Source organism: Notamacropus eugenii, chromosome 3 (assembly GCF_028372415.1).
Source record: "Notamacropus eugenii isolate mMacEug1 chromosome 3, mMacEug1.pri_v2, whole genome shotgun sequence".
Taxonomy (NCBI): Eukaryota; Metazoa; Chordata; class Mammalia; order Diprotodontia; family Macropodidae; genus Notamacropus; species Notamacropus eugenii.
In genome coordinates this window covers 178951421-178964041 of record NC_092874.1, presented here as the reverse complement: position 1 = coordinate 178964041, position 12621 = coordinate 178951421, and the positions used below count along the sequence as shown (strand labels likewise).

The following is a 12621-nucleotide window of genomic DNA, read 5'->3' as shown; positions in this document are numbered from 1 at the left end:
AGCAAACCACTCTAATATCTTTGCCAAGAAAATCTCAAATGGTATCACAAAGTCAGACACAATTGAAATGACTGAACAATAACACCCTTTGGCAAAATGACAGTTCTACTAGGTCTGTCTATATCCCAAATATATCAAAGAAAGAAGAAAAGGACCAATATGTACAAAAATATTTATAGCAGCTCTATTTGTGATGGCAAAAAATTAGGAACTGAAAGGATGCTCATCAATTATGGCATACCTGAACAAGTTAAGATATATTAATGACAGAATATTATTGTTCCATAAGAAATTACAAAGGGGATGGTTTCAGAGAAACTTGGGAATACTTCTAGGAACTGATGCAAAATGAAATGAGCAGCACCAGAAATTTTTATTCAGTAACAATATTTCAAAGACAAACATATCTGAAAGACTTGGGAACTTTGATCAATACGATGACCAACCACAATTCCAGAAGACTCATGAAGAAACATGTTACCCACATTCAGATAGAAAAATGATGGACTCAAAGTGCAGTTCTAGACATTTTGTTATTATTATAATTGAGCATGTCCAACGAAGGGAATTTGTTTTGCTTGACTATATATGTTTGTAACATAGATTTTGTTTTTCTTGCTTTCTTAATGGAGGGGACAGAAAGGTTGTGAAGGAAAAGAAAGTATCTTTCATTTTTAAAATGCAATTCATTTTTGTTAATGACTGAGAACAAGATCAGGGATAGATGGTAGGATGGTGGTGTCATAGAATAAGAGAAGCTATGATGAAGGACAGATTTTACAAAGATTAAATTTAGCAAAGTAGAAAAATGTAATAAGAAAGTTTAAGGAGGACATCTTCAATCTATTCAATAAAGTAAGAGGCTAAGAAATATCCCAAAAGTAATAGGAGAATTGTAAAGTTCAAGGGCAAAGCTGAATGAAATGGGAGAAGTGGAAGGACAGTAAAATTGTATTGAGAGAGGAGAATTTCAAAGTTCACAATATTATAGGTGGAATAGGAAAAACCACCAAGTTATGATGACGCCTTCATTGTGAAAAGCTTCTCAGACAACTGAAACATAGGGAAGGGAAACATCACAAAAAGCTGAACTGTCAAAGGAACTTTGAAAACTAAATATTGAAGCTATTCAGAAAGGAACTATTGAAAAATAAGATAGGAATCACTGATACCATTTCTTAATGGGAAGGATAAGATGTCATTAATGACATGACACAGTAAGTCATGTTATCATGAAATATCATTAAGGCACTGCAGAATTTTTCTGAGTTCAAAACTGCTTCAAAGTTGCCCGAGATCCAGGTTTTTAATTATATCAACTGAAAATGGAATGACTTATTCACGGGTACAAATCTAACATAAGCAACTGTACAGAGGTAATAGGATGACTTTGGGCCTCGTTAAACAAAAAAAGTGGAATAGTAATGTGACTCACTTAAAAAGGCTTCCTATCTATTCAAAGCAAAGATTATATCCATTTTACAATGTAACAAATTAAAGAATTTCATTTGGAAAATCTTTAACTTTGCATTTGGACTATAATAGTAAGATAGGTAGCTAGGTCATACAGTAGAAAAAACACTGAACCTGTACTCAGAAAGATCTTAATTCAGACCAGCCTCAGAAACTTACTAGGTGTATGACCCTGGAAAAGGCACTTCACCTCTGCCTGCCTCACTTTCTTCACCTGTAAAATGGTGATAAATGTCGCACCTACCTATAATAATGGTTGAAAATCACTTTGGAAACCTTAAAATGCTATATAAATCCTAGCTATTATTAAGATATTTATGATTTTATATGTTAGTTATCTGAAGGCTGGTTCTAGCCAAAGTTCTGAGAAATGTTTCAGGGAATAAACCTAAAAATAATAAGTTTTGGATAATTCACCTAATTCCATGTTCTTTCTGTTCAAACCTTCACACGGTCGGGAGAGGAAGATTGGTATAGCGACCTAATTGAGGCAGAACTTTATATACAAAGAAGTAGCATGCAGAAGAAAGAATAAGAAAAGATTTAAGACCAAGTCAAGATAGCTTGGGGACTTATGACCTGAAAATGCTAGGAAGTAATCTTTCTGTTATATTTTGTATTGATCAAATCTAGTCTTAACTGTGGAATTTTTTAAAAGACATATAGGGAAACTGAAAAGGGTAAAAGAGAGACAAGGGAGGGAGAAAGTGCCAGTCTATACTGTTAAAAGAAGTTTCCTCATCCATTAATTTTTCCTTATCAATGAAATCACAGGTCCAGTCCCTATCGCTACACATATATTGAACAAAAATCAGTAATCTAAACTAAGAAAAGGTTCTTCCCATTGGACCTTTCCTCCAACCTATTTAAAATGACCAGACCAACTGCTATGTATAAAAATATCAAACATCCACATGAGAAATGGGAAATGTAGATAATTAACCAGTTAGTTTGCTGTAGTTTTTTTATTCTTACAAATAGAATTGATTACAGTTGTCATTTTTTAATTCAGAAGCTTAATGCTTTATAGACATATTTTTAAATTATGAAAAGACAAAAATAACTACAGCTATTATTAAATACTTCCACTTCTTGGTGAAGCATAATTAAATGTTAATGCTTTTTAAAGTTAGGGCAAATTCTATTACTAGTTCAATTATCTAAATTAGATTTCAAAAGTCTGTTAGAATACTTACCCTTGCCATATCAACAAGAAAGTTCTCAAATAATTTCCAAATGTGGTTACTAGTATAGATTTCTTTCATTTCCACTTCAGTATCCACATAACAGTGATTAACAAAATTCACATATGCGATCTTAACCTGCAGAAGTATCAAATACACACCCCCAAAAAGTTATCTTTTTCTGACTCACAGTCAACAAAATAATTTAACAAAAGGGCAATTAAATGTTCTTTAATTACCATTCAAACATATTTGTTCAGGAGAAACACATTTTGAGGATAAAGGTTTGTTTTTATTATTTGAAAAGGCAACAAATCCTGCGACAAATACATTTAAGTTAGTTGTCAAAAAGGCATCAGAGGCATGAGTCTCAAAGTGCTTTCAACATTTCTCAAATCCATAGAGAATATGAGATAAAGTTCATGCTCTCGGGCCCGAATTTACAATGACAATGTTATAATATTTAAGGTACCTAAACAAGAGAGTTGAGAAACAAAGCCTCTTCTCTGGAGAGGAAAGGGCTACTGAAACTAATGTACTTTTTTTTCCCACGTACACTTTTTAAGCTTCATGATCATCTATATCACACTATTTTGGCTCACCAGGTAACCTACTACATAACTAACAGAGATAGCGACTATATTTTCTTCCAGGAATCTAACAAATAGATACTTTCAAGTTCATTCCTATACAAGGCTATGCATGACAGTCACTTTTTGAATTACCAAAATTAGGGAAACTAAATTTTATGTTGTAGATACTACATGAGATGGTAGTTTGCTCACCACATATTCATTATATGAGTAATGTATTAAAATACCTAAGTCAATTTTTAGTCTCAAGATGTAGACATTCCTTTTAAAAGTCAAAACTACAGCCCAGTTATAAAGGCCCAGTCTATAAATTTTTTCCATGTCTTCGCATAAGAGATCTACTAAATGTGCTGGATGATTCCTGGCTCTCCCTCTTGAAATCAGGAGGGTAACAATAGAACCCTCAGGTTATCCTCAGCTTATCCCTCACTCTTATGCTGGGCCAGATAACTTTTTATTTTGCATTTCTTTGATAACATACTTTTCCACAGTTTTTATTCATAGATTTTTATTATGTGTTATAATTGAATTGCTTATAATCTTCCATTAATCCTTCTCTGAAAATGACATTAGTTTACTCTAATATTATAAAAATGACAAGACTTTATTCTAAATTACTGTGTCCTTATCTATTACATCTCTCTATTTGGCAAGTAAGGCAGGTGACATTAGTAGTTACTGGGGGACAGGGAAGGGGTTGTCCTTACTTTATCAATTGATGACAGGATTACTTTGTGTTCAGCAATATTTAAAAAAGGAAATAATTTCAATATGCACTTTGGAAATCTTTGGATTAATAGCACTGACCCAGCAGTTAAGCAACTTTGGTGAACACATAATAAAGTCAATGTCTACCTGCTCTATCATCAGAGTCAGATCAAAATTGTAGGTTATTGGCAATGAAAACCCAAGAAAAGATACAAATAGTTGTGTAACAACTAATTATTCTGTATTTTTAGGGAGGTGTCAGTGCCATAAAACAAAGTATGCTTTGTGTGATAATAGCGAGCATGTATGTAGCACTTTAAGGTTTACAAAGCACTTTCCATGTTATCTCATTTGATAATTACAGTTCTAGGAAGTAGGTGCTATTATTACCTCCATTTTTCATGGATTAAAAAAAACAGGCTAAGGGAAGTTGTGACTTACCAAGTTCATACAGTTACTAAGTGTCAGAGGCAAGATTGGAACTCAGGTTTTACTGAGTCTACTTTGCTGTGTGATTCTGCTCTAATATGCTGTTAATTAGTAAGTATTTGCTGAGTAAATGGTATGTACTTGGAATTGTACTCCAAGCAATGAAGAATAAAAAAATTGCAGACATAGAAGTTCAAGGAACTTATAATATAGCTGGGAAGACAATGTTTAAATGCAAGGAATGATTACTATAAAGTACTCATAAAATATTTAGGAAGTTACCTGCAAATTAAAAAGGAAATATCCTTTTTCCCTTTTCCCATGGTGACAACTTTCTCAACTCTGGTTCCCATTATGGGTTTAATCTTGACATTGGGAGAGGTGGATAGCAAAGAGCCCTTTCTTAAAGTTCTCACTAATTTGTCCAACTAATCCTAACTTTCATTCATTTTCCTTTTTTTATTTTCATGAACAACCATTGAGAAAAAGAAACTATTGTTTAGTTATAATGGGGCCAACACTGCTTGGCACTCTTAGGAAATATAAAAATGACAAATGACATGATACTATCTCATAAAGAGCTTATTATCTTGTTGGGAAGATGACTGTTATAAAATTAGAAAAGAATATCTAACAGTCTATAATGATATACTAAAATATATGCTTTAGACTATATTTGTTATATTTCAGAGAATATTAATTAGGACTAGAATTTTATAGAAGAAATAGTTGAGCTGAGTCTTAAAGTACAGAAAATATTCTAATCAGTATTATATCAAAAGATAGCCAAAATTTAAAAGCTGATTTCTGAAAGGAAAAAAAAAATCCATACAAAGTTGGCAATGAGGTGGTGAATTTTTTTTGTCTGCAGCAACTCAAAATTCTACATTAACGAAAGAAGGGAAAAGATCTCTATTGGCAGAAGGAGTCACCCTCACTGACTGAGATTATAGCTTCTCTAACATATATCCCTTAATGATGAAATTACATAACCCTTATATCTGAACAAAGATATAAACACTCAGAAGAATAGCATAAACTCAATCTGCTTTAAGATAATTTTTGGACCTTTGTATATAGTTTATAATTCTCTGTTATTTCTACACTCAGGTGCTACTACATAAGTAATATCTATTTTGTATGATGCAAAAAAAATGAAATCCAAATAAGAGCATCTATTTTTCTATTTCTCAAGGCAATGTTTTAATTTTACAAGGAAATTAAAGGCAGACTGTCTGCCCGTGTTGTACTAAGGAATCCTTAGAATTCAAGAAATTGACTTAATAGCATAATATTTAAAAAGTACAATCACTATTACATAGATCAATTGTCACTGACTATATTACTGAAGAGCAAACTATTTTCTAACAATCTCAATGATTTCTTTATGTCAATGAAGAACAAGCACAATATAGTAAGAACAAATATCCTGAGTGACTTTATTCTTCTACAAATACTACCATAGTTCTAAAAGTATCCTTTTTTTTATTCATAATAATTCTTCAGCCTTCTAAAGCTTACCTCAGGAATGCAGTCATCATGAGCTACTACTCTCACTATGTCATCCAGGGGCAGAAGAGAATTGCACTTGATTTCAGTATATACATTTTTTCCCTCAGTACATGCTGCCAATAATTCCACAAGTGTTACATGGTAAGCTAAAGGTCCACTATCATCTCCTCGGTCTCTCTCAGAACACATCATTTGAAGAAGGATGGGAAATGATGCTCTATCATTGTAAAATATCAGCACATCTTCACCTCCATTTATTAGCTGAAATAATAAGATTTTTAAATTTACAAAAAATTTTTAAAGACAATGTTCTCTTTAGTATGTAAGACTCTTTGTAGCAAACATAGGCAACGTTATAACATCAATGAACTAAGTAAACAAAGTTAAAGACAAATGTTATGTAAAAGTACATTCCCATGCAAAATAATGATGCAAATTCCAACAATTTACACTGACAGGGAGCAGGGAGGAGTTGGCACAACTGACTGATATATTGAAAAAGTATAAAAACATTTGTAATATATAATTCCTGTGGATCTCCCACCTCTGCAAAATGATAGGTTGAGGGTATATTCTCATCTCTTCATTGACTCCCACTAGATATTTATAATTTTGTTACATTTACTTTTAATTTGTTGGTGTGTCATCATTCTTTTCATTTAAATTGTTTTACTTATTGTGTATACAGTTTTATCAGCTCTGTTTACTTCAATTTGCATCGGTTCTTATAGATCATTTCGTACTTCTTTGTATCCATTACACACATTGTTTCTTGCAACACAGTAATGTTCCATTACTTTCACGTACCACAAATTGCTTAGCCATTCCCCAACTGATGGACATCTATTTTGTTTATAACTCTTCGCTGTTACAAAAAGTGCTACTGTAAGTATTATTGTAAATATCATTATAAATATAAATTCTTTTGTAGTATAATTTCAGTAATGGACTCTCTGGTTCAAAAGGTATGGATATATTAGGTCTTTTATTTGTGTAATTCCAAATTGCTTTCCAAAATGTTTAGATCATTTCACAGCTCTACCAACAATGTTTTCTAATTTCCATTCCAACTTTGATTGTTGCCATTTTTTGTCATTTCTGCCCATTCTCAGAGAATGAGGTAAAACCAGAGAGTTGTTTTCATTTGCATCTTTCCCCAATTTTTTTCAAATCAAAAGTCAGTGAACTAGACTTAAATTTCTTGTAAAATTCTAGAACAATGGATAACAGGATCATGAATTTAGAACTGGAAGGGACCTTACAGGCCACTGAGTATACCACTTTCAGTTTACATGATAAAAATGAGTTAAAGGGAAAGCAAATAACTTGCTGGATTAGTAGAATAGATTAGGTACACAAGACCAAGTGGTAAATGACCATAGTAATCTAGTGTTTTATAAACCTAAAGACTCCAGTTTGGGGGACAAAAAACTTACCATTTGACAAAAGCTGTTGGGAAAACTGGAAAACAGTATGGCAGAAACAAGGTAGACCAACATTTTACACTATCTATCACAATAAGATCAAAATGGGTATATGATTGAAACATAAAGGGTGATATCATAAGCAATGAATACTTTACTTGTCAAATCAATGGAAAAGGGAAGAAATTATGACCAAACAAGAGATAGAGAACATCACTAGTTGTAAAATGGACACTTCTCATTATATTAAATTTAAAAGTTTTTGCACAAACAAAGCCAAAGCAAGCAAGATTCTCAGAAGGAAAGCAGAAAGCTGGTAAACAATTTTTATAATGTATCTCTGATAAAGGCTTCATTTCTAAAATATATAGAAAATTGAGTCAAATTTATAAAGATGCAAGTCATTACCCATTTGATAAATGGTCAGAGGATATGAACAAGCAGTTTTCAGATGAAGAAATCAAAGCTATGTATAGTCATATAAAAAATGCTCTAAATTGCTATTGATTAGAGAAATGCAAATTTAAAAAACTCTAGGGTACCTCCTCACACTTATCAGATTGGCTAATATGACAGAAAAGGAAAATGATAAATGTTGGAAGGGATGTGGGAAAATTGGGACATTAATACACTATTAGTAGAATTATAAACTGATCCAACCATTTTGCAGAGCATTTTAGAACTATGCCTAAAGGTTATCAAATCATGCATACCCTTTGATTCAGCAATACCACTACTAGCTCTGTATCCCAAAGAGATTAAAAAAGAAAAAAGAAGAAAGGACCTATTAATACAAAAATATTTATTACCAGCTCTTTTTACAGTGGCAAAGAATTGGAAATTGAGGGGATGCCCATCAATTGAGGAATAGCTGAACAAGGTGTGGTATATGATTGTAATAGAATATTACTGTGCCATAAGAAATGATGAGCAGAATGATTCCAGAAAACCCTAGAAGGACTTCCATGAACTTATGCAAAATGATGCCAGCAGAACCAGGAGAACATTGTACAAAGTAACAAATACTGTATGATGATCAGCTGTTAATGATTTGGCTATTCTCAGCAATACAATCATCCAAGACAATTTCAAAGGACACATGTGGAAATATAGCTACCTCCTTAGAAAGAACTGATGGCACATGAAAACAGGTCAAAGCATATTATTTTTCAATTTCGGTATTTCTTTTGTGTTTTTCCCCCTTTGGGTCTATGTCTTCTTTCACAACATGACCAATATGGTAATATGTTTTGCATGACTGAACATGTTTAACCTATATCAAATTGCTTACTGCCTCATGGATGGAGAAGGAGAGGGACGGAGGGAGGAAATTTGAAAATCAAATTTTTTTAAATGAATGCTAAAAATTGTGATAACATGTAATTGGAGGAATTTTTTTTTTTAAGTTGACTATTGATTAAAGTGCATCACCTCTCAGGCCTAGGATATTGCTTGGATACTAGGTCAATGTGGCTCAGCATCCAGTACAGGTTAAAAAAAATTTCATTATGATGAACAGGACAAAATTTAGTAAATAACTGCCATTTACCACAGTTTAACACTGATCTTAACAAGGATTTTTGAAGAGCATGAAGGAAAATATTCAGCATATAACTATTAAATCACTGATGGCACTGCATTTGCCTCATTCATAGTTTTAAAGATTATATGGTTTTACAAATAAGACAAAACAAAAATTATTTTTTCGAGGGCAGAATTACTATACTTGAAACATTAGAGAAAAGCCAGGGTTCAAGTACCATTGTCATCAGTGAAAAAAACTACACTGAAAAATCTGTTTGGACTGCCACTGGTCTCATGTGGACTCCTAAAGTTTTACTATGTTTTACAATACAAAATTTTAAATGAACAAAGAATAATCATTTTCATAGAAAGCAGGGAATCAATGCAAAATATATTATCCTATGTTAGATTGATGACAAATACATGCCATGAAGTGTTTGCCATTTTGAAATAATCCTTTTTTATAGATCAATAAGACTCAGTGTTTTCCTATGTTAACAGAATTAACACATATTAAAGATTGTATGAAGCTGATTAAATATAAATGGTGAACATACCTCTGTCATTACCATATCTTGGCATTTTTTTACATATTTGCCATCTGCTTTTACAATTGTTTGCAAAAACCTCAGGTATTCTACATGACGACCATGTGTCTCAATACAGTGTACAAAGTGCTGCACCACTCTCTCACTAATCTCATTGCACAGATGGTAGTTGTTCATGAAGATGTGTCGCATTGTTTCTGCTTCAAGAAGCTAACAGACAAGGAAAAAGGACTTGTAATTCAGCCATGATAAAAAAAATATAACATGCATTTATATGGTGCTAGACTTAGATTATCTTATCAGATCATCAAGATCATTCCCATTTTATATATAAGCTCACTCAATGAGTTGAAATCCAAGTCCACAGAACTTTCTAAAGTGGCAGAGCTGGAACTCAAAACAATTTCATTTAAGACTAGGGTCCTTCTACTGCACTGCTCACGGCTTCTCAATAATCACTTCTAATCTTACTCCTTTTCCTGTTTATGTGACCATTTTAGTTACTTAATTGGATGGACTTGTGACCTCATCAATATGAGTACTCTCTCAAACAGTCCAGTTCACAACCCATGTGCCTCTTATGCATCTTTCTACCAGGTATCCACCTAAAGTTCTGAAGCTTTTCTTTAGGTCTACTGAAATTATATGAGTCCTGTGAAGTACATCTTTTACTCTCTTATTATATCTTACTCTCTCCCTCTATGACTGGCTCACTTACTTCTCGGGTTATATATCAATTTAATGATCTATATATTCTTCATTATGTTCACCATGCCTGTTTCCACTGTCCTTTGAATGACCCATAATCATGATTTCTTTTTGAGATTGTGGCATCCCATAATTTGCAGAGGAATAATACTGGAGTTCAAAACTGGAGTTTTGTTTTGGGGAGAAACTTAAGGTCATTAAACATGCTGTAATTTCTCAAATTCAATTCAGTTACTCTACTATTCCTATTTAATTCTTCATTTATTATCTGTCTACAGTATCTGTCACACACACACACACACACACACACACACACACACACACTCTACCAGGCTAATTCCAAAGGTTAGCCATTCAATTAGGCATCATAGTCTGAACAACAAGAATTCATCATCCATTTGGTTTTTCCCAAACGGGTAGTTAGGTCAACCTATTTTGACTGATTATGAATTTCATTTAGGCAGTCTACAGTGTTCTAAGCCTTGAAACAATCAGCAAAATGTCTTCCATAACCAGGAGCATCTGGGGTACCTCACCATCTATGTGGAGCCCCTCCTTCCTAACAGTGGTAAACACCTTTGGTGAGCATATCTCTCTGTTTTATGGCTTGCTTGTTCTTTATACAAAATCACACTAATTTTCCATGTAGGTCTGTACAATTCAACAAGATTGCTAGCCATAAAAAACTTAAATACATAAAGTAATTTGGAGGAAATAACATTGCCTGACAGAAGCAGCTGGTTTAACGCCATAAAACTTGGCAAGCTGACTACACTATTATTGAGATTCATTTAGCTTCCTATATTACAAATTTAGTTTCTGTTTCCTTAATGGTCAGTGGACATACTTAACAGAATAAGCAAATATGATACTTGTAACCCTTCTATATCAATTTTACTTATAGCAGTTTGGGGCAAGTTCTTTATTATGGCATAACCTTTTTATAGAGGCAACAAACTCTGTACATGTGAATGAGGTTGCATTTGGCCAGGTAAAATTCATACTATTTTTCTAATTTTTTACATTATTTCTTTAAACAAAATGAATGCAACTCACATTTATTACTGAGAGTTGATGGAGGACCTACAAAGTAAAGTCCAAATTTGGAGGCAATAAAATTAGTAGATTTAAAATAAAGGCAGATAATATTTTTCCTCCTATTCCTCTACTGCTTTTTCCATGAACGGTAAATTTACTTTTAGACTTGGGACTTCAGTGATATTTTAAGAAGTACAGTATACTAATTCAAGTTTGGCTCAAAATGAGGGAACTGAATTAAAATTATGAATATTTTGTGTCATATGCTAAATGATCTGAAATTATAATTTCAAATATGTTAGATTATATTACTTTACTGCCAAATATCAAATGACTAACCTTTTCTAGGTCTCATTAGTTATCTGAGCCTAGAACAGTCTCAGACATACAGTTCTATATTCTAAAGGTATTTCAACCCTGAATATACTGTAGCATGGTACAGCAGAATTTTGACTCTGGTTACTTCCATTCAAATATTGGCTCTGCCACTGGCTACTACTGTGTTTGCATGGGTACAGTATTGTATCTTGCCTGACCTCAGTTCCTTCATGTAATATGAAAGGGCTAACCTAGATGACCTGTAAGATCCTTTCTGCCTCCAAACCCAATACACAATAAATACACTGATACCTTTACTAGACATCACTAAATACTTACACCAGGAGTTAAAAACAAATTGAGGTGTTTGTGGAGAAGAACTTGATTCTGAGGATTTCCCCGACAGAAATTCTGTAGAAATGTATGGGCTAAATTCATCACTTCATTCATCTTTTCATCAGACTGTAGATTAAAAGGTTGAAATATAAGGAAATATATAATATTTATATGTAAGGAATAAGGAAATATATTATAAAGAGAGCAGCATTTGATTATATCTATAAACTATTCAGTAATTAATCAATCAGTTAATCAACAAGTATTTATTAAGCCCTAACTAGGTGCTATGGAGTACAAAGAATAGAAATAATCTTGCTTGCAATGAGTATACATTCTAATGTGGAGAAAACAGATACATATAAAAACATAAACTACATCAATATAAAGTTAATAAATACAAACACATACAAAGGAGTTAAATGCAAGGTAGTTTCAGAAAATGAGGGCAACACTACCACCTAGAAGATCAGGAAAGACTTTGTGTAGATGATGCCTAAGCTACATCCGAAACTCCAGTGACTCCCTATCACCCCTAAGATGAAATATGAAATTATCGATGTAGTATTCAAAGTCCTTTATAATCTGCCTCCTACCTTTCCATTCTTCTTATGCTTTACACCCACCCTTCCCATACCACTCCCACATACATAAACTTTATGATCCAGTGACACTGGTCTCCTTGCTGTTCCTTGAACAAAACATACAATCTCCTAGTTTGGGGTATTTTCAGACTCTCCCTCATGCCTGGAATTCTCTCCCTCTTCATCTCCATCTCCCAACTACCTTTGTTGTTGTTGTTCAGTCATTTTTCAGTTGTATCAGA

At 33.0% G+C, this 12621-nt stretch overlaps 1 protein-coding gene across 2 annotated transcripts in view; it reads right to left on the bottom strand.

Annotated features, from left to right (window-relative positions):
- The window catches only part of ITPR2 (inositol 1,4,5-trisphosphate receptor type 2), a 510130-nt gene that overhangs the window by 240931 nt on the left and 256578 nt on the right, over positions 1 to 12621 (bottom strand). For both annotated transcript variants that reach the window (XM_072653450.1, XM_072653451.1), the window contains 4 exons: positions 11799 to 11921; positions 9405 to 9605; positions 5909 to 6160; positions 2670 to 2795 (listed from right to left, as the gene is read on the bottom strand). In XM_072653450.1, coding sequence (XP_072509551.1) covers positions 2670 to 2795; positions 5909 to 6160; positions 9405 to 9605; positions 11799 to 11921 — 702 coding nt within the window. The remainder of the gene's footprint in view (positions 1 to 2669; positions 2796 to 5908; positions 6161 to 9404; positions 9606 to 11798; positions 11922 to 12621) is intronic.